The sequence below is a fragment of the Sorghum bicolor genome, chromosome 1, assembly GCF_000003195.3.
Source record: "Sorghum bicolor cultivar BTx623 chromosome 1, Sorghum_bicolor_NCBIv3, whole genome shotgun sequence".
NCBI lineage: Eukaryota > Viridiplantae > Streptophyta > Magnoliopsida > Poales > Poaceae > Sorghum > Sorghum bicolor.
The window spans coordinates 79456391-79479191 of record NC_012870.2 but is presented as its reverse complement, the minus strand read 5'-3'; the positions used below and the strand labels follow the sequence as shown (position 1 = coordinate 79479191).

At 44.1% G+C, this 22801-nt stretch overlaps 2 protein-coding genes across 3 annotated transcripts; both read left to right on the top strand.

The window, feature by feature from the left end:
• LOC8077988 (uncharacterized protein DDB_G0271670) lies at positions 6774-13303 on the top strand. The gene is made up of 3 exons (XM_002468590.2): positions 6774-8097; positions 10285-10489; positions 12216-13303. The coding sequence occupies exons 1-3, from the start codon at positions 7444-7446 to the stop codon at positions 12956-12958; spliced, it is 1602 nt and encodes a 533-aa protein (XP_002468635.1). The 5' UTR covers positions 6774-7443; the 3' UTR covers positions 12959-13303.
• Positions 16057-21786, top strand: LOC8077987 (uncharacterized protein At4g37920, chloroplastic). Of its 2 annotated transcripts, none has more exons than XM_021450968.1 (6): positions 16057-16359; positions 19269-19669; positions 19770-19941; positions 20500-20744; positions 20873-21060; positions 21149-21786. In XM_021450968.1, exons 1-6 carry the CDS (start codon positions 16173-16175, stop codon positions 21180-21182), a joined length of 1227 nt encoding a protein of 408 aa, XP_021306643.1. In that variant the 5' UTR covers positions 16057-16172; the 3' UTR covers positions 21183-21786. The 2 variants fall into 2 exon arrangements, with proteins under 2 accessions (XP_021306643.1, XP_002468634.2); XM_002468589.2 differs by having other exon boundaries at positions 16059-16359; positions 21141-21786.

Sequence of the window (22801 nt, the reverse complement as noted above, 5' to 3'; positions counted from 1 at the left end):
CTTTTCGGAACTAAACAAGGCCTTAGTTTTAAAATATTTTGCAAAATAGATACTGTAGCTATTTCGTTTGTATTTGATAAATATTGTCTAATCATGGACTAACTAGGCTCAAAAGATTTGTCTCGTCAATTCCGACCAAACTGTGCAATTAGTTTTTATTTTTGTCTATATTTAGTACTTCATGCATGTGTCTAAAGATTCGATGTGACGGGGAATCTGAAAAATTTTGTAAAATTTTTTGCAACTAAACAAGGCCGTAGTAGTACGTTGCATTGCAAGATCTGACCCCCATCGCATCGGCCAACATGTAACGTGCTCGAATCTGTACCAAAGGTTCATCGCCGCTCATCGGCCAGCATGTAACGTCCTCTCTGTGTTTCCATGTGTGGCAGTCTCCAAACGCAATAGTACAGTATACAGGGCAGCTGAAAGCCTCTCACGCCCCCCACCACACTTGGTTTGTGTACGACTGCAGTACACGGTACACCGACGAGTACGTGGTGTAGCAGCTGGCCGATAGCCCTGGCCCGTGGGCGGCCGATTTCAACTGGAGTAGGACGTGGCGGTGTACTCGAGGCGCAGTGAACGGAATGCCATATTGCCACGCCCGAAACGGCATCCGGTCCCTCGGGCTCGGCTCGGCTCGGTTTCGATAGATTGGCTAGTCTATCGCCTGCAACCGTATGCCATCATGCATGGCGCACCACCAATGACTAGCTAGCGCTCTAGCAGTAGCAGTACGCGGAATGAAACAGCGACCGTCACGTACGTAGCTGTTCGACACGAGGCGCTGCTGTAGGCTGGGCACGCGATTCGGGAGTCGTCGTCGGTGCTAGCGTGCGGGTGCGTGTCGCGGCCACCGCTCGCCCGCCCTCGTATATATTTTTAGGTTTTCTGCTGATGTCATGTCAAGGCGCGGGCGGTGTTCGTGCCGGCCTGCCGAGCGAGAACTACGTGTCGGGCGCGACGACGGAGCCGGTTTCTTCCGGCACTTTGGACGGCTGTGCCGAATCCGCGTCTCTAGTAGACAAAAGCATTTCTAGTTTCCGCTCTGCCTTGCGGGTACGCTTCGGTCCACCGTCAGAATGCGACATGAGCGATCACGTAGCAGCAGGCCAGGAGCAGGACCAGAGGCCCGTCGGGGTCTAGTTTACTGTGGCAGGTACACCGACACCGACACCGAGGTGCGAATAATCCAGATAGAGTACATTTTTGGTGGGATATCCATATCTTGAGTTTGGATATAAATACGAACTGGAACGTTCTCAAATATATACGAGTGCAGAACAATTAAGTAGTTTAAATTTGAATTTACATTATTATCTACACTCTATATCTATTTGCTCTGCATCACTGCATGCTTCTTTTTTTCGCTTCCTACGACGATCTCACGTTATTCATGTCTCGTACGTGAGGGGCACTCGTGATCTGTTCTAATCCGAGTTAAAATAACTCGCGTACAGAAATGGAGCGGAGTCCGATCTCAAGATGTGTCAAGTAAAGGTATGAAATTGGATTCCAGAACATTGGACATTGGAACATATCATGATCGTTCAATAAATCTCTAAGCTATAAATTATCTAGGTGACCCTGCAACACACTGTATATTCGCACGAGCACATTTAAAAAATACTCTTTTTGTCCAAAAATAAGTGCCAACCTCGTGCTTCGAGAAGTCAACTACTCTTAAGTTTAGCTAAATATATAAAAACATAGTATCGACATTTATATCCTTTGGTATGTTTACAATGAAAATATATGGCAATCTAATGATACTTTGGTTTTATAAATATCAGTAATTTTTATATATGTATTTGGTCAAACTTTAGACTATTTGACTTCTCAAATAGTATGAGATGAGCATTTATTTTGGAATAGTGGGGGTAAATGCTAGATTTGATTCACGCGAACATAATATGTTTGTTGCTTTATCGACAATTCAAGAAGAAGAAGAAAATAATTGCACGTGTAGGTATAGGGATTGAAGTATAAGTATATAAAAATTGTGAACAAAGATAGTTTCAAGAAATAACATATATATATATATATATAAGTTAAAAAATCAATTATATCAATATTTATAACTAAATATAGATTCATCATGTATAAATAAAAAATTTATAAAAAAAAACATTTCAAAAATCATTCAAACTAAAGTAAAGTACTAACTATACTACATTAAGGTCTTATTAATTTTATTGGAGCTAAAGAGACTTAACATGTATATATTTGTCACTAAATATAAATCATAGTCATAGAGATAACATTTGAATAGGTACTTCATTCTTTCATGGATACATGTAGTGTTGGATAAATATGGATCCAAATTGAATGGACACAATTAATGAAAAAATTGGTAGAATTGGAAAATATCCCTGAGATGAGCCACATGCGATCTAATTAACTTCTAGAGAGAGAGAGAGAGAGAGAGAGAGAGAATATTTTTTACACACTATATAACAGAATTTTGTACAAAATATATGATGGGTGCATAAAGTCTAATTGGGCCTTGGCACCCCCACCCTTCATTTCATATTAGCGAATACAAATTTCGATATCCCCGGTTCAAAATAAATGAGAGGGTTTTGGCAGGGGAATATGGCTATACAAAGCAAAGTAATGTAACACAGAGCAAAAACAATGGTTAAAGTTGCCAAGTTGCTCAAACATAACATGCATTAGTGTTCGGATGTAGCGACAAGACATATACTAGTAGATAAGCTAATGAACGGCAGGGACAATCACGCAGCACGAGCAGAGGCCTGGGCTCTAGTCTACTTGGAATATGAATCAAGATGGAATCGACACAGTTAGTGACAAAATATGTAGAATCAAAGAATATGCATAAGATGAGCCCCATACGGTTTTTGATTAATTACGAAAGAGAGAGAATATATTTTTTACAAATGTCATAAATTTTTGTACACATAAATCTTCTGCTATGGAGCTGCTAAAGAGATGAAATCCTTTTATACTAGTCTCTTTGGATGCAATACTGGGGAATATCCCTTCCGATATCTTGGGATCCCTATGCATCATAGACAACTCCTTAATTCTGAATGGAGAAAAGTAGAAGATCGTTTCAAACAGAAACTCTCTTGTTGGAAAGCGAAGTACCTGTCTTATGGGGGAAGACTAGTACTTCTTAATTCAGTCCTAAGTAGTCTGTCTATGTTTATAATGTCTTTATTTGAGATCCCCAAGGGAGTCTTAAAGAACCTTGATCATTATAGATCAAGGTTCTTTTGGCAAGGATCCTCAGATAAACATAAATATCGCCTTGCCAAATGGGACATTCTGTGTCGCCCTAAGGATCAAGGAGGATTAGGTATCCTAAATTTACAATTACAAAACAAGTGCCTCCTAGCCAAATGGCTGGTTAATCTTTTGAACACAGAAGGAATATGGCAAACGCTTTTAAGGAATAAATACCTAAACTCCAAAAGCCTATCCCAGGTGTCAGCTAAGCCCAATGACTCCCATTTTTGGAGAGGCCTCATGCGTATCAAAGACGAGGTGTTGGCAAAAGGTTCCTTTCATATTAAAGATGGAACCGCAACTCGATTTTGGGATGATACATGGGTAGGGGATAAACCTCTGAAAGCTAGTTATCCATCTTTATATAACATAGTGAGAGATCCTCACGCCACAGTCTCAAAAATTATGAGTACGAACCCTCTGAACATATCTTTTAGGAGGGCCTTGGTGGATAATAAACTTACAGAATGACTTAGTCTAGTGGCAAAGATATCCCATGTCGAATTAGTGGATGGTTCAGATTATTTCAGATAGAGTTTAACCGGATCAGGGTTATTCTCTGTCCGTTCCTTGTATCTCAATCTTATAGATACACATACACCCTTTCGGCACAGGAAGATATGGAAGATAAAGGTACCTCTAAAAATTAAAATTTTTCTTTGGTTCCTGCAAAGGGGTGTAGTCCTAACCAAAGACAACCTTGCTAGAAAAAATTGGAAAGGGAGTCACAAGTGCATTTGCTGTAATGGGAGTGAAACTATTCAATATTTATTCCTAGACTGTCCCTTTACCAAAATGATTTGGAGGCTTATCTTCTTTGCTACTAGTTTGACCCAACCTAGATCAATCAGCCACATGTTTAGTACTTGGCTATCTAATCAAAATAAAAAGATTAGAGATTTGATCTCGGTCGGGGTGGCTGCTTTGCTTTGGGCTATCTGGAGATGCCGCAATGATTATGTTTTTAATAAAATGAAAACTAACTCTATTATGCAGGTAATTTTCAGAGAAGCGTATTGGTTATGCTTTTGGGCTTAGCTGCAGCATGATGAGACAGCCAAGGACGTGCTCTCGAAGATAAGCAAGAAATTAGAAATAATTGCTTTAGAGATATCCAATAAAGGATGAAAACATTTATACTGTTTAAACTAGCGTCCCGATCCATGTTTAGGACTATGGTTCTCTTTGTTTATCTCTTTTCAAACTCTGTAATTTTGGGTTGTGTACATCCTTAGATGTAGAGGCCGGATTTTATATCCATTATCTAAAAAAATATATGGCGGGTGCAAAAAAATGTAAGGAGGGCATTGACCCCTCCACCCTTCATTCCATATTAGCGAATACAAGTTTAGATAATTGCGTATCTATTTCTTATTGTTTATTTAATCACCATTTCAAAAGAAAAGAGAGGTTTTTTTGGGTGGGGGTGGGAGGAGGCGATGCCAACGACCCATAATATGTATCCTGCACAAGATGGCTATATTGTGGTAGCGTGTTGAAACCGTAGTTGACCTTGCATCAACAAGGTGAGAGCACAAGTATGAAAACACATTGTGGTATTACTGTTCTGTTTTGTTTTGTTTTAACTATGTGTCATCCTCATGACCCATATATATACACCCACTTTTGCCATACCGGGATGAGCAACTAGAGATGTCTCGTGGCGACGTTGGTGGTTCTTCTTCCTCCCGCGTGCTCGTGCTGCTGTGCAGCTGGTTGCACGCGATCTCATGTCAGGTGGCCGCATATGCCCACTCAAAATCACCTCCGCCAGAAATCGAAATTTTGAATGATTTTGTCCATGGACGACGATGGATTAATAAAGGCAGAAAGAATCCGGGAATTTGTTGTCAACCCGAGCTGGCAAGCTGTCCTACTCATACTGAGTAGTACGTACCGTACTCCTACTGGAGGTTAGTTTAGTGAATTAGTGTGCAAAAAATAAACTAATCCCTGACGCCATATCAGGGGGCGACGACGACGGCTGACAATACGATCGAGACGAGCAATGCGCGCTGCAGCCTACAGGAGGCAAGGGGCATCTTGACGATTAATGGCACAGCTGGCGCGCGGGCTTCGACGCACCAGCTCCTCCGGCAGTCCTCCATGCAGAGAGGAGGATGCAAAACCAGATGTACACGTGTGCATCCGTACTCGTAGTTCATTTTGACGGCGATTCCGACACTCTTTGCATTCGAAAACTTTCGAAACTCACGCTCACGCGGCGACGAGGTTGATGAACGCTCGCATGCGTGCGTTCCCGGATCGGAAACCGCGCCGAAGGTTCACTGCGAGGTCAATGCCTGCCGCCGACGGGAACGGCGCGGCAAGCACGGTAGTAGCACCCGGCCTAGTACGGTGGATATCACTGTCGCAGCAAGCAGAGCTAGCGTCCGACGAGGAGCACGTACCCGAGCCACCAGACACACGGTAGGTACAGCGTATACGTACGCGCTCCGATCCGTAATGTACACTCGAATACGACGACGAGCCTGCTACTGCTAGCTACTCCTACGGCGGAATTGTGAACCGGAATTCATCGCCAGGGATACATCCTTCAATTCGTAGTATGTGTCTGGTGTGTGCGTGTCTCTGCGATAGATTCCATGCATGCAGGATTTTTTTTTTTCCTTGCTAAAATGATACCGGCGACGTTGACACACCCCTAAACCTGGCATTGCCACGACACTGACGGAATTCGTCGGGACCCAGCCGTGTCCCGCAGCGCGCGGACAGGGCACGGCCGTGCATGCAATGCAATGCAATGCAACGCAACGAAGAAGAAGAACCGTGTGTGCGTGTGTGGTTGGGGGCGGACCAATCCATCATGCCTGCATGCGGGCACGGAGCGATGCACGTGATAAATGGAGTTGTGTGACAGTACTGTGACGTACGGGAACGAACAAACACGCGTCGCATCGCATGCAGCGACGTTTACGTCGTGGTTTTTGGTTGGGCCGGTACGAGCTGCTTGCAGTAAGCCCAACCATCAACCCTGATATCATTTTTTTTGGGGGTTGTTGTTTTTAGCGTTGTTGCGTGAACAGGTTATTACAGGTGAGCGAATCATTCGATCACAACGTGTGCACGTATTCTGCAGGGCTCGAGCTCGCTGTTGTTCACCTAATTTGAACCCTGGATGATCTGAGCGGATGCTGCTGGTGATCGAGCAGGTGAGTGGTGGACTGGACTACTGAACTACTAGCTCTCCGCGGTACTGCAGAACGGAGCAGTACGTAGTGTGCATGTGTGTCTGTCTGGTTGGAAAATACTCCATTCACTTTGCCTCTCGACCTAGTTCGCTACCACCACGAGAAAGAAAAATAGCTTAATGGAAGCAAATGGTTTGGTGGTCTAACCCCAATGCAAGATATACACGCGCGCGCGAGCGAGTATACAGCAAAGCATATGGAACACGTACGGATTCAATGTGGCATGCATGCATGCTCCACCCGGCCTAGTTCAGCTGTTGGTTCTGGCCGGTTTTCACCCGGCCGGCCCTCAACTGATTGCTGCAGTGCTGTTCCTCGGTGCCTACGTACTGATTGAACTACAATCCTTGTACTACGTGAGTGTGTCTAGTGGCTGGGAGTAGTGGTCACGGCCTGAGGCGTTGGCACTTGGCAGACCAAAAACGACTTGGCACCCGCTGCCGCTGGACACGACACAAACACAATAGCTGCGCGCATCCACCCCGAGTCCCCGACCGTCGTCTACTTAAACCGACTCGAGGCCGGCCCGAGCCCACCGCGGCAGGGCCAGGCCAGGCCAGCAGGGTCCATTCCATTCCGTTCATCATTGCTGCCCGAGCCCCCCGGCCGGACGGTCCCCAGGCCCCGGGCAGGCAGCCAAGCAAGCAGCAGCAGCGGCAGCGGCAGCGGCAGAGCGCTCTACCCGTCGCGTCGCTTCGCTTGCCCACTCCCACTCCACTCCACTCCTCCCGCCCTCCGCTCCGCTCCGCCCGCGTCGATCCATCCACGGATCCACCTCTCTTCTTCTCATTTAAACTCGCGCCCACCCACGCCACGAACACCCACTGGCCTGCCGAGCGCGCCAGCACACAGCCCCACATGCCGTCGGCCACTTCCTCCTCCTCGCCTTGCCATCATCCATAGGTATAGCACCAGGCGTCCAGTCGTCGCTCGCCGACGCGCCATCCACGACGCACCGTGCCCGTACGTACCGATGGCGGCGAGAGGCGTGCAGGCGCCGCGGCGGCCGGTGACGCTGCGGGACTTCCTGGAGCTCGGCTGCGACTCCAGCAGCGACGGCTTCCGCTCCTACCCGCGCCGCCTGCCCTTCGTTCCCGACGCCGACGACTCCGTGCTGCAGCACTTGCAGCAGCAGCAGGCGGCGCCCCCGGCCCCGCGGGCCGAGGCCGCGGCGGCCCAGCTCCTCCGGCGTAGCCCCTCGCGGTCGCCGTCCTCGCTCTCACTCTCGCTCTTCTCCCTCCCCGGCTCCGTCTCCGGCCACGGCTCCGGCCTCGGTGCGCTCGCCAGAATCTCCAGCCTCTCCCGGACCTTCTCGCGGCGGATCAAGGAAGGCTTCTGGAGGCGCCGTGACGACGGCGACGACGAAGAGGCGGCCTACTTCGACGACCGGGACTCGTGCGGCTTCCCCTCGCCGCTCGTCAGCAGCTGCTCCGCGTCCGACTCGGACGAGTCCGAGTACGGCGCCGAGTCCGAGGCGGACGTGACCACGACGACCGAGGAGACGACGCCGGCGTCCGAGCGCGACAAGGCCACCGCTTCCACCTCATCGTCGTCGTCCTCCTCCTCCTCCTCAAGATCGGCCGACCACGATCGCACGGACGACGCCGCTGCAGCTGACGGGAAGAAGGTGAGTGCCTCTGCCTCTGTTCCGCTTCCGCCCAGCGTCCTGGCGCGTTAATGCTGCTTCAATCATCCTGCGTCTTGTTGGTTGGGCTAGCATAAATTCCAGAGCGTCTGCTGGTGATCCATCGCTATGCCCATGCACACCATGACACCACACACTGTGGGCCAATTTCTATTTACCCGTGGTAGCACAGATATTTGCTTCCCAGGTCAACCGTACCCATCCTCCTCCTCCATTGTTCCGGTAGTGGTAATTCTCGGTTCGGTAGTACTGCATGTCTGCGCTTCAACCGTTCCAAAATTTTGCAAGAAAAAATTAACCATATAGTATACGTAGGTGTGTTATGAGACTTGCAATGGTGATTTACTTCATGTGCAGTGCAGCAAAATTGCCATATTTGTTTTTTTGTAGCATATTCATCTGAGGATAGAGTAAATACAACCGGCGTAGGAGTTTTTACAAGTGGCGCGCATGCCGTAGTGTCAGTGCATAGAAAATTACTAGTAAGACTTTTTGAGTGAATTACAAATATCACCGAGGGCAGGGAAAAAAAGGAAAGGATGGGTTTCTGTTCGTCGGTGAAGCCCCAAATATTCCCCACATCGATGTGATAGAAAACGATGCGATTTCAGATTGTGCCCTGCGGGGAGCACGCGCATGCCTCGTCGTCAGTTCAGGTGTTCACTGTTCACTGATCAGCCAACAGGCAGATGGCAAGCCATACTCTGTGTTGTCAGGCTCAGGCCCCCGCGTCAACTTCCGCGCAGCATCGGCGTGCGTGAAACCGGACACCTCATTACCTCCCTGACATGTAGGGCAAATACACTTTTTATCTTCCATCATCACCGGACACCGTAGTACACTCGTAGTCATACTACTCATTTAGGAGTATACTCCAATCCGGTAGTTTAGATGCCAACTAATATTATGGTAGAGTTAGCACTAATTAAAATTTAGGTGATTAAAGTTTAGATGACTAATTTTGTTTATCTTGTACTGTTTGGATATATCGGTTACATATAGAAAAAGACTAACAACTAGTTTGGCTGGCTACAGATTGGTCCACGTAATCGAACGAGTGAATTAGAACTAAACTTTAGTTAGATGACTAAGGTTTAGTACACTAATGTAACCTTGCTAATTTTGGCTAGCACATCTATTTGTAGATGGATTGATAAATAAATTTTAGTAGTTGTTCAGTAGACTTTAGTCTTTCTTTTCTGTTCTAAGCTTTCGCTGCCTAAACCTGTTTTTTCCTTCAATAAAACTTCTGTAGGGGTGCAAATCCCTCCGGTTCCATAAAAAGAAAATTAGTAGTTGCTAGCTATTAGCAACATGAAATTAGTAGTTTCATAAGTGTTGTAGGAACTTATGGTGAGTGTGACTGCCTGTGGACTGTGGTGAGGTGGTGTTAGCCTCAGTTAGTTAATAAATTTATAGCTTCCTGCAGTGGAGTGGCTACTCTATCACTTGCAGTCACGCTGCTCCAAAAGATTGTGTGTAGTGTAGTTCTAGTGTAGGCATCAGGGCAGCTAGACTTGATGGCTACACCGGTTAATTACTCCTCTTTACTCCTAGGATTTTAATGGTACATGCACTGCAGTATTTTGTTCAAGCTACGGGCAGTATCTGTATCTCCTCTCCAATTTAATAATTGTAATTAATGTCTGCATAACACAGGGCATATCTACTGGCACTACCATGTCACATGCATGATTGGATCTGATTATTTAGGGAGAAAAAAAACGGAGCACAAGCACCGTGCGTGTCAGTATGCCGCCATCACCAACTACCACCCTGATCCTGAATCCCGATTCCTGATCTGCTCTTCTGGAAACGCCGGGCCCCATTCTTTTATCCTGCACTCCTGCAGCGAATGGTCTATTTATCTAAATTTTCCCCGTGAGCCTTGCAATGTTTTTCTCTCCACTTGAAAGCCTTTTGTTTCATCTGTTCTTGTCTTTTTTGGGGGGAAAACTACATCCAAAAAAGACAAGCAATTGGCCACTGTGTCAATCATGTGTGGTGTGCTCCACTTTCTGCACCAGCCGTACTTACCATTAGCAGTCTTGTGTTCTTGACTTCTTTGTATTTGTAGCAATAGACGCTGTACTTACTGTGTGCGCGCACAGATCCATACTGTACTGTTAACGGTAGTGTTAACGGTAGCTAAATGGTGGATGATGGCAGGTGCAGGAGTTAGCGGACGGCGACTCCGCGGTGGGGCGGAAGAAGCTGATGGAGGCCAGCATGGTGGAGGACAAGCAACAGCTGAGCCCCGTGTCCGTTCTGGATTTCCCCTTCGATGACGACGACGGCGAGGAAGGGAGCGATGCCGGCACCTGTTCCTCCCCCGCTTTCCAGTTCCAGCGCTGCACGCCGCCGGACGTCCAGAGTAAGCTAGCTTCTTCTTGCCATTGTCATCCATGCACTGCACATCCATCTATCTATCCCAACTTCCATCGGAGTACTCAGTATCAGCAGCAGTCTCCTCTAGAGCTCGGAATCGGCTAGGCATGCAAATTGTTTCTAGTCTCGCTCATCTAGCCACCATGTCCGAGTAACACTTGCTTGGTTAGCGTGCCAGTAGTACGACCGAAGAATCGTGCACTGTCCGAACATCATTAATGGTACGCCGAGATTCTTGACTTGAGCACTCCAACGATGCCGAAACAGTTCGGGAGCCTCGCTCCTCGATCAGGCAACCCGGCTGTAAAAGGAAAACAACGCTTAGCTGGTAGCTGCCCCGGTCGCTTCGTTGAGTTTTTTTTTACGCTACTAGTAGAGTCTGTTGTACAAAACATGAAGTAGTAGTTACTGTCAATCAATACTAGCTATAATTATAATTGTCCTCGATCACACTAAAATATAGTGCTACAGTGTGAATCAATGGCACGTGATGATGGCGACGATTGTCGTCGCATGGCATCATGATTCACTACGCACCTAGGTCAACTAGGTTACATAGTAATTGTGATGCATCATCATACGTTATAGGACAGTCTCTTAATGAAGTTTCATGAGCTCTAATTATGCTGACCAGACACATATATTAATGAAGACATAGATGATAAGAGTTTTATATAAGTAGAGGACTAACATCTGAATACGATGGAAACTGTGACATGAAATCCCCACCGAGACTGGCCTTAAACAAAAGCATCTCCAACAAGTGATGTCTCATCTCATACTATTTGTACTGTTATATACTCCTTCTTATAAAATAAGTGCATATCTCATACTTTGAGAAGTCAAACAAACTTAAGTTTGACAATATATATATATATATATACTCCCTCCATACCCGTAAAGAAAGTCGTTTTAGACAAGGTTTGAGTCAAACATTGAAAATATAAATCATAACTAACTTTTAAATTGTTAAGTTTGCAAATGTGAAAACTATATGAATAGATTTGTCTTGAAAAAAATATTTTCGTAAAAGTACACATATACCATTTTTTAATAAATATTTTTTATAGAAATAAATAGTCAAAGTTAGACTTTGAAGACTGCGTCATTATCCTAGATGACTTTCTTTATGGGTATGGAGGGAGTATAAAATATTTATAATGTCAAATAATCATCATTAGATTAAACATATCACATATTGTTATACTATAGTACTAATCAACTTTAAAGATACAAATGTTAATATAATTTTCTATAAATCTAGTCAAGCTTGTGATTGTTTGACTTTTCAAATTAAATTGAGAGATGTACATTTATTTTAGAAGGGAAAGAGTATTCTTTTAGTTCATATCTTCTCTCTCCTCTTAAGCAATGTAGAGGAATTATATGTCTTTAATGTATCTAGAACACGTAAAGAGTTTAGCTCTTGTCTTTTCGCTAGCTCAAAAGATTTTAGCCTCATCTCTTCTTGATGTGGCATGTCGTCTAACATTAGCTTAATTAAAGCTGGGCTTTGGAGGTCCCAGTATCTGCTATAGTAAATTTGTTGAGCAGCAGTACTATGCTATGGAGGAGCACAGTACGTAGTTTGATTTCAATTACCAGATTTTTCGAGAACGTGCTTAGCATGTATTTACAGATTTTTAATTACCTGCATGCATGTCCTTTTTTTTAATGAGCTTGGATCTCATCATCGGACGTACTGCACGCAGGGACGAAGAAGCAGACGCGACTGCTGCACGAGATCCGACGGTACGACGGAGGCGGCGTCGCGCAGGGAATCGACCCCCTGGATCTCGACGCACGGTTCACGGCGGCCACCTCGGAGTCCGGGGAGTCCGCGGACGCCAGCACGCGTCTCGCAACCACCACCACCAGCAGCTCGAGCACGGACAGCAGCAGCACCTCGGAGACGACGGCGACACGGCACGACGACGACGAGACGGAGCACCAGAGCGCCGAGCGCTCGCCCTCGCCCTCGCCCGATCACCAGGCAGAGCAAGAAGAGCCTGACGACGAGTACCGCTTGCTCGCGCGGCTGCTTGAACACGACGCGGCGGCGGCGGCGTGCCTGGACGACGAGGTCTCCCGGGTGCTGGTACTCGACTTCTTCGCGGAGGGCGCCGACCATCTCATCCGTTCGGCGGCCGGAAGCGAGGCGCTGCTGGGAGCGGCCGCCGAGTGGCTGCGTGGCGCGGGGCCGCGGTGGGGCATCGGGGACGTGGTGCTCTCCGGGAAGTCGGCGCTGGACGACATGGAACGGAGCCGGCGGTGGATGTGCGTGGGCGAGGAGCAGCGCGACGTCGGCGCGGACGTGGAGGGCGCCGTGGTCGACGCGCTGCTGGACGAGCTCGTCATGGAGATGGCCGTGCTGCCTTGGTGGCCGCGCCCGCGCGGTGATAGGGCCGTCGATGCGCCGGAGCTAGGATGTGCTCGTTCGTTAACTGAATGTTGACGTCACGTCACAAGGATTTCGCCGGCGAGGTCTAGTCTAGTACTAGGAGGAGTCAGTCCATAGAGCGTGTACATGTCCGAGGCGAGGTTCCGAGTTACGGAGTACTAGCTAGCTAGGTACTCAAATTTTGGAGGTTTTTAGGTGTGGCAAGCTCAAGGTTGATCTTTGTTTTTCCACTACGATGAATTTTGGTATATGCCAACGTGTTTTGATGATCGACTATCAACGATCGGGTTGACCTCCATCGCGTAGGAGTTAAACCAGCATCTTGAATAGCTGCTTCTTGAGAAGACAGGATACTTGTTAGCTTGATTGTTTTGTATACGTTTTTTTTTTTCTAGAACATGACTTTATGTGTATTTCATTAAGAAAAAGTAGCACAATACATACAGACAAATGCTATCCAAGACGAGATGCAACGATAGTGGAAGTTCACAAGCACACCCGAGGAAAGCAAGATGGACTACCATCTGTGCGACACGCAAAGGAACCGGCGGTAATGGCTACTAGCTAGTAGCGGCCACCACCAGGAACTTGGAGATCGCCGTGAATCCAACAGCGATCCACTCATCCCCCTCAACCAGCACAACCCGCCTAGCTTGCTCTGCCGTGGTCAAAATGTTGTTGAAGATACGGGAATTGCGTTCCCTGCATATATCAAATACAAAGTGGTACAGCAGGAATTTTTGCGAACTAAAATTTGCAGCGGTTGGCGCTCGAGTCCGATTCTGCCTCCACAATCCATGGGCTCGATTCCGATTCGATCCACGGGCCCCGAACGTCTCGCAGGCCTCGTCACCCTATTAGGCCTTGTTTAGTTCGCAAATTTTTTTGTTTTTAGATACTGTAGCATTTCGTTTTTATTTGACAAACATTGTCCAATCGCGGAGTAACTAGGCTCAAAAGATTCATCTCACAAATTACAGGTAAACTGTGCAGTTAGTTTTTATTTTCGTCTATATTTAATGCTCCATGCATGCGACTAAAGATTCGATGTGACGGGAAACCTTGAAAATTTTTGCGAACTAAACAAAGCCTTAATGAGCGGAAAAGCTTTCCCCCAAACGACAATCACCCACGCCGCCGGCGAGCAAGATGCGGAAGGTAGCATCGCCCTTTTTTTAAGAAGGGCGGCAAAAGCATTTTGCCAGATTTTTATTAGACGAGGAAAAACAAAAAGAGCAACAACATGATTAAACAAAAATAAAGAACTATGTTACAGCTATACTTTACTATTGAACTAGAACTTCTACTCTTGTAGCCAGGTTGAACTGATCAATCTCTTCTTTGCATAGTAGTGCCACCGCGCTTGGTTGTAAATTTTTATTTTGGAAGGTTCTTATATTCCTCACTTTCCAAATATTCCACCAGAAATAGATCATGATGTCATCGATCCTTCTCTTGCGTGGCTTGTCAATTTTCATTCTGCACCTTCTCCAATAGCTATGTAGTGATCCGTTTTCCCCTAACACGTCAATCACGGACAGTCCAAACCATATCTTTATTAGGGCCCAAACTTGCTTGGAGAAAATACAGTCCTTGCACAAGTGTGTCGGTGTTTCTGGCTTGGCACTACATAACTTACATGTGGGATCATTCGGCCAATTCCTCTTGATCAAATTGTTTGCTGTGAGGATCTTCTTATGTAGCAAGGTCCATGCGAAAAAATGACATTTGGGTTTTAATAGATCTCTGATCAGCTGGAACCCCACTAACTCTGAACCAGGCAGACCAGAATACCTTTAGCACCCATAGCAGGAGACCATGTTTCAGTCATAATTTGGGCATCATTTCTCAGAGTCAAATTCTTAATATGGCTCCATTCATTCACCATCTTAGCATTAGGAAACCTAAGCATAAACTTCTTCTCAGCTATTGGACGTGCTCGCCATCTCCAAGTATCAGCCCCAATCAGATTTATAAACTCAAACTCAATTTGTTTAGCATTGGCATTACCCTTAACCACCTTAATGACAGCAGTGCTAGGTTTTTCTAGAGCCACTGTAGGATCAATACATTCCTCTATAAAGAAGAAAATCTGTTCTTCTACTTGAGTGGCACAAAGTTCAGGACCATAATTCCAAGGAAGACATCTCTTACAATCATAAGTATTATGATTGGTAAAACCACAAATCTCACATAATATCCTACGCCTATCTTGAGTAGCATGATTAAAGAGACCACAAGACTCACAAGCAACATTCACATATTTACCCATAGACTGCGAAGAATCAGCAATATCAAGAGATTTTATCTTACTTTCTTTCTTTGGAGCCTCCTCCTTTGGCAGATCAGCATCTTTAAGATTTTCCTGCACTTGTTTGTCTCCACTAAGATTACTCTTCCCTTCCCATCTGTCTCTGATTTCTTCTTCAGAATCTTGGGCTTGAGTATCCTCAACAGCAAAAGTATCTCCACTCTTCTCTTCATTACCAGTACCCTCATCCTTTCGCCTCCACGAATTTATCCTTCCCCCAACTCTGTTGTTACCCTGATCATGTCCTGGACCAAATCTTCCACGATCCTGAGTGAAACCACCACGCCCCTGCCCATAGCTACCACGCTCATGCCCAAATCCACCACGACCTTGAACAAATTCCTCGATTCACCAATCTGATAAAACTGAGTAGAATTTTTATTCTTAGAATTAACAGGATTGATATGTTCATATGAATTCCACTGTAATTGAATCGGAGTGGATTTAAATATGTTATTATAGATATATAAATATATATTACTCCCTCAATTCCAAATTGTAAGTCGTCCTAAGAATCTTGGAGAGCCAAAACATCTTAAGTTTGAGCAAATTTATATGGTAGGATAATAACATCTATGATATCAACTAAGTATCATTAGATTCTTTATTATTTATATTTTTATAGTATATTTATTTGATGCCACAAAATTTTATATTTTTTTTCTATAATTTTGGTTAAAATTAAAATGTTTTGACTTTTTAAGATTCTTAAAATGACTTACAATTTAGAATGAAGGAAGTATGTGCTAATTTATCAAAATATGTAAGAAAGAAAAAAGTAACAAAAAAGAAAAGAGATGGTATGGCCTTTTTTATTTAGTGGCCCATGTAAAAAAGCTCACGCACCGCCGCGTAGTCTTCACCCAGCAGCACACAGCCTGATAGCCGCCGCCGTTTCTTATCTTCGTCGCAGCGCCGGCGCTCCATCTGCTGCTCCCTCCCCCACTCGCGCTCGGCATGAAGGCGACGCTCCATCCCCAACTCGCGCTCGGTATGAAGGCGACGGAGACGGCGCTCGGGCTCGGGCTCTCAGCGACGGCGGGGCAGTCCCAGGCTCAGCGGCGGCGTCAGCGGCTCCTCCCGCCTCTCGCCAGTCGCCTCGCGACCTCACCTCCGTCCTCAGCACACCGGCCGGCGACACTGCGTACGCACCTCCCTCTCCCCTCCCGCCTCCGCTGGACTGTCGACAGCGCACGGCCCCTGCGGCTTCGCCGCGCGCCGCGCGCGGCCGGTGGGCAGAGCGAGCCAGCAGCCGCTGCTCCACCAAAGGCGGTCGCGCCGCTTTGGGAGCGCTTATGCCCCATAGCGAGGCGCTACCCGTCCGCCTAGCGCTTCAGCGCGCTGAATCGTGCGCTTAGTGCCGCTTTTTGGAACCCTGGACTCTGCCATTTGTTTGAAGATGAACTCTCAGAGTGCGGAGATTGAGAAACCGCCCAAATCAGGTTTCCAAATATTGTGATCGTTTAGATGTTGAACTGCCTGCTGTGGGCACCTCCTGCATACAGGTGGAATTTTGGGAAAAGAGTGGATTGGTTCCTTCCTTTTCGTGCTTGATTTTGTCTATCACATTGCTGGCTGGCCTTTTTAGTCAAGATGGCCAAACCCGCATGGGGCTATTACTTTTAGCTGGGACACTCAGTTTCTAAACTCTAACTCGGATTGACTTTTCCTATTCTTTCTCTTTCCTAATCTACTAGCCAACCTAGTGGCTCCTGTATACTACTTGGCTGTTTGGGCCCTATATGTGCGAGCTGAATAACGTCCAGAACGGCCTTTGTATTCAATTATTCATGCAAAATTATCATGATGTTGATCAAAACTGTAACCATTACAATAGCTAGTGTTGGTTGATTATGTATTCACAACCTATGCTATTGTCAGCCCAAGAACTAGATTCATATTGTTTTTAGTGTATTTTGGTTGTGCAAATAAAAAATACATATACAATAGGTAATGCTAAAAGAGGAAGATAATATATGTGGTTTTTGACATAGTTTTTTGTTTATATCAATTGTTGTTGATTTCTTCTGATGCCATGTCATTTTATAATGAAAAAAAAAGAGTGGTTGAACGTAATCATGAGACTCATGACTTTGAGGTAACAGATATGTGGATTTCCACACACCAGGGTCAAACATCGTGCTTGTTCTGTTCTCCTTTTTTTTTCCCATAGGCCGGTATGGTGTTTTTTTTCTTTCTCTCGAACATGCAGGGGAGCTGTGTATCATGTATTAAGAAGAATAAAATGGGTAGATAATCCTTACAAACAACACTCAAGTACTCAACACGAGCCATGTTCAAGACCAACCCACACTAGGGATCCAATGACTCCCCCACCCACTGTCTAAAAGGAAAAGGAAACTTACCAATATTAACCCTAAAATCTGACCTAGACTTCATCAGGTGCTAGGGCAGTGAGGTAGGAAATACCACTTGCTCCACTAAACCCCAAAATTTCAACTCATCTCTAAACTGGACCGTGTGATCGAGGATGAACTCGGTGATACTCATAAAAAAAACACCGGTTACGGAGGTTCCAAATAGACCAAGCTCCCAAGATGGTCATTGAATTGAGTCCCTGTCTAACCTTCCCCATCAACCTTGGAACTTGCATCAGACCACCAAGCATCAAAGGATGGGACTGTGGGCTGTGGTGAAAGGCTCTGCAACCCAACCCTTCGGAGCAACAAGAACCAGAATACTTGGGCAAATACACAACCAACCAGCAAATGGTTGATCATTTCAGGCTTCTGGTCACAGATTGGGCAATGGGCTGGGTGTGGCAAACCTCTCTTTTCAAATCTGTCAGCTGTCCAACATTTGTTTTTAGTCACCAGCCACATATAAAATTGACATTTTCCTAGTGCCCATGATCTCCAAATTCTGGTATGGTGTTAATCCCTCAGATTTTGCTTTGAAATCAGCTCTCTCCAAAAGTTTCTTTAAAATTTTAACTACAAGTGATTACGGTAAGAAGCTAGACAGAAAAGGACACAACATAGCATATATTCAATAGAACTAAGAGTATGCCATGCACTAACAGAAAATGTTGTTCCTATCAGTGATTGCTACTGTCACGTTGAATGCTGGCACACACTACAACTAATTAGTCTAAGGGTGCTATGGAGCATGTCAGTTCAGAATTTTATATGTAGTCTAAGTTCAGCTCTTAGTTCCTTGTAGAACTTGCTCTATACAAAAGGTTCTTTTGAAGCTTGCATTAAATGAAGGCTCTTTTGATGAATTGTATTTTCCTATCATCCTGTGACCTCATTCATTTGTCTATTATTTAAGGTCCTCCTTTGTGCATTTTCCTTCAGATAAACTGAAAATTAGAATTTGTTTTTCTTTTGCTATTTGTATGAAAAATTTATTGTAAGTGTTAGTGACAAAACACAAAAGGAAATATTTGTATGAAGGCATCAACATTCTAGGTAGTAAAGAATGTCAATTGAAAAAAATCACTTCCCTTCTTAGTTTTATTCTATCTTTAATGTCTTTGGTGTAGTTTTTTTTCCCTTGAAATTAGGTAAGGTGATACAATGATCTCTTGACTGTGTTTCATGTATTTGGTGTAGATTTTTTATACTATATAGGTATTGACTATCTTTCTTTCTCTATAGTAGCATTTTTTAATGCTTGTTCTTTTCATATGCTTCAGGCATTCCTCTTTGCTTTTGACCTCTATCACCTTCTTTAATATGTGCAGGAGCAGCATTTGAGACTAGTCTACTCAGATGCTTAGCTACTAGGCATACACGAGTTTCTTTAGTAGCATTTTTAATGCTTGTTCTTTTCATACGGTTCAGGTTCAGGCATTCCTCTTTGCTTTTGACCTCTATCACCTTCTTTAATGTGTAGGAGCAGCATTTGATACTAGTCTAGTCAGATGCTTAGCTACTAGGCATACACAAGTCTCTTGACATTGCAGCGATATGTATTTCGGTGTATCTAGTAGATTAAGCTCATGAGGTTCCTTATATCTTGTGCTTGATCTATTCTTGAAAATTTTATTCTCTGTGTAATAGCATACTTTCTTTTTCTTGATCTTAGGTTGTCTGTTTCTTGGTCCTCCCAAGTCATGCTGTTCTATCTCAGCCTTTGGTGGTGTGGCAGCGGTTTCTGATGATTTTGTAGAAAGCTCGCCATCAAGCAGTGGATATCTGAATAGTGCTATGGATGCTTCATCTCATGAAGATAATCAATCAGAAAGGGCTGTTAAGATGAACCAAAACTCCAGAGACAATAAAATGATTAAAATATGTGATAAGTTAATTGGTGTATTCCTGGTGGATAAACCTACACCAATGGATTGGAGAAAATTACTAGCTTTTAGCAGGGAATGGGACAACATAAGGCCTCATTTCTTTAAACGCTGCCAGGAAAAAGCAGATACAGAGCTGAACCCTGAGATGAAGCACAATCTTCTCAGACTTGGTAGAAAACTTAAAGAGGTCACACATTTACTGGTTCACTGCCGGCATGGTTTACCTCATTATTTGATTTAGGATTCCTCATAACAGATATTAATATAGTTTGCCCCTCCTTTTTCAGATTGATGAGGACGTACAGAGGCATAATGAACTTCTTGAAGTAGTAAAATCCACACCATCAGACGAACTTGGTTCTATTGTTGCTAAGAGGCGTAAAGATTTCACAGTGGAATTCTTCAATCACCTTTACTATGTTGCAGAGTCTTATCATGATGAACCTGAAAAGCAAACTGGTGAGGCATTTGAGTACTGGTCTATGATGTATGTAACTTTATATGTTGTTCCCCCTTTTTTTGCTATTTTGTCACCCCCCCTCCCGGGCACCCAAAAAAATATATGACACATTAATTATAATAGAGAAACATATCAAATGGACAGATGTACTAGTTTGCTTATCTGCATTATAGACATAACACTAACAATTAACTATATGTTAGTTCTTGTGAGTTTATGCACTCCAATACTATAAATAAATAGAGCTATATCCATTGTACAACTCTTAAGACCCTAAACAGTTTCATTTTTAGAATGTATTTTGATTTACCTGCACTGTCATAATGAAAGACTAACTCTTTTCTCTCAATTGTTAAATAATTTCTGCGAAATTTCACTTTCGTGCAACAATAACTATTGTGGAGTTTTGAATCTCATTAGTTGCTTATAGGCATGTAGACAACATTAGTGCTCATCCCTGATCTGAAGACAAAGATTTTCATTTGTTGTTTGTGTTGTTTGGCCAATTGGATTCTACCGATTTATATTTTGTAGCATGGACCTTTTTGTCCTTGTAGAGTTGGCGAAGCTTGGAAATGATTGTGTAGATGCTCTACAAGCTCATGATGATACAACAGGGAGCCTTGAAGCTTTGAATGCTGCAGAACTGAAGTTAAAAGATATACTTAATTCACCTTCAGTGGATGCTGCTTGCAGAAAGATTGATGACTTGGCTGAGAAGAAAGAACTGGATTCTGCATTAGTGTTGATGCTTTCAAAAGCTTGGTCAGCTGCAAAGGGCACTGACATCACAAAATCTGAGGTAAATGATTATAGCATTCAGCAAGCACATATGTGCTTGAGTTTCTATACTCTTTAGCATATTGTAGTTGTGCTCTAGTGCTCCAAATTTGTCTTTGGGTGTTTCCTGATCTGCAATGCATGTCACAGGCAAAGGATATAATGTTTCACCTATATATGACTGCGGTGGCCAATCTCCAGAGACAAATGCCGAAGGATATCAGAATACTGAAGCATCTTATAATGATAGAGGATCCAGAAGAACGGTTAAGTGCACTTAATGATGCTTTTACTCCTGGTCCTGAACTTCAAGGGGACAATGTTGATACATTATACACGTAAGTAACTGGTTCTCTGGCAATGATTTTGTATACCCTTTCTTTTGTTTTAATCTTGCTTGTTGCCTGGCGGATTGTAGGAGTCCAGATGCGATGCACACTTGGGCAAGAGCTATAGTTGATGCATATTATAATAGCAGAGAAGGCACTCTCCTTGGGCAAGCAAGAGACATGATGAATCCTAAAGTCATTAAGAGAGTCGAAGAGATAGTGAAGATAATCAAGGACAAATACCTTTAAGTTTTGGTCATCATAAAATTGGGGTTTAACATTTCTACTTACTGTGTAAGTCTTGTGCCATGACCTTAGGATGATGGTCTTTTACAGACTGCTCCCTGCAAAACTACTGCCATCATTCCAGTTGAACTCTGATCGCAAAACATTCCAGTTGAACTCTTCACCGCTGCCGAAACAATCAGTGGTTCATAGATTAAGGGGAATGCAAGTTGTTGTAACTCATTACAGTGAAAAGGTGATTGTAGCATGTAGTATCAGTTAGATATTAGGGGAGTACTAGTAGCTGTCTTAACTGCTAACAGTGTTGTAACTGTACTAGTATAGAACCAGGAGTCATATGTATGTGCCCAAATATTCTTGTGATGAGCTAGTGATCTCAACAACTGTACGGTTGATGCTGATTCAAACCATTTAAGACTTGTTTCAGGAAGCCAAATGTTTCTGGACATATTTGAGCTGAATAATGTCATAATACCTTGCTTTTGCTGATGTTTACAGCCACACAGCTATGTTACCCATGTAGACATTTGGTATAGTCAACAAGATTGAGAAGTGGGTTCATCTAACTAACATCTCAACTGATATGTTCTGTATCTTCAGATTCTGCTGCATTCTTATAAAAATATTGTTCTCTCAGCTTGCAGCTGCAGAACAAAGATTTTCCACACTCCAATGGAGTAGAAGCCACAAACACTGGTTTGATGCTTGGTCCTGTGTGCATTTACACTCAACAATCAGAAGAGAGCCTTCAGAAATCTAATTTACATTGTTTATAGCTTATTTTTCAACCTCCATTAACAATTTCAGTTTGAGTCTTGTTTGATGTTCTGTGTTATTTAAGACAAGATTCGTGTGTTTACTTCCTGAGATAAACAACCGTTTATTCATGCAGAAGTCATTCCAAAGAAACGAAATGCATGCAACATGAAAACTTCGACTTGCTGTTAACTTCTGGAGGATTTAACCAGAGAATGTGCTTATTCCACTGGCAAATCCAGATTACTCACGGAGAATTTTTATTTCTTTTGGTTGTGTCCCTTTTAATCCTTTGATCCAGTACATCTATAACCACTTTTGTATAGAAGAATGAGGTGATAGGAGCAATGATTCAGAAATGAGTTTCACCACCGACCTATTTGGAATGTACAATTTTTTTTTCCGTAGTCTTAAAGGAACTTAGTTTGAATATCATTCTAATTTTCTATGAAGTTTCCATGTTCCTAACAAGGTCGATACTTTGCAGCCCAAGCTCTTGAACTCGGTCCTATATCATCTAAACAAAGGCTGCTCCTGCTCAATCCACTTTTTGACTCGGAGAACAAGAGCACGTAATGTAAGCTATTGCAAAGTCAAAAAAGAGCATATCCTATATACACACATTGCCCCAGCATATGCATCATCTATTGATAGCAGCCGGTTCAGAATTTTACTTGGGAGGATCATTATCTGCTTTCCTTTTCATGTTTGATCAAATCATATACAGCTGATTTTTTGAAGTGTCTTT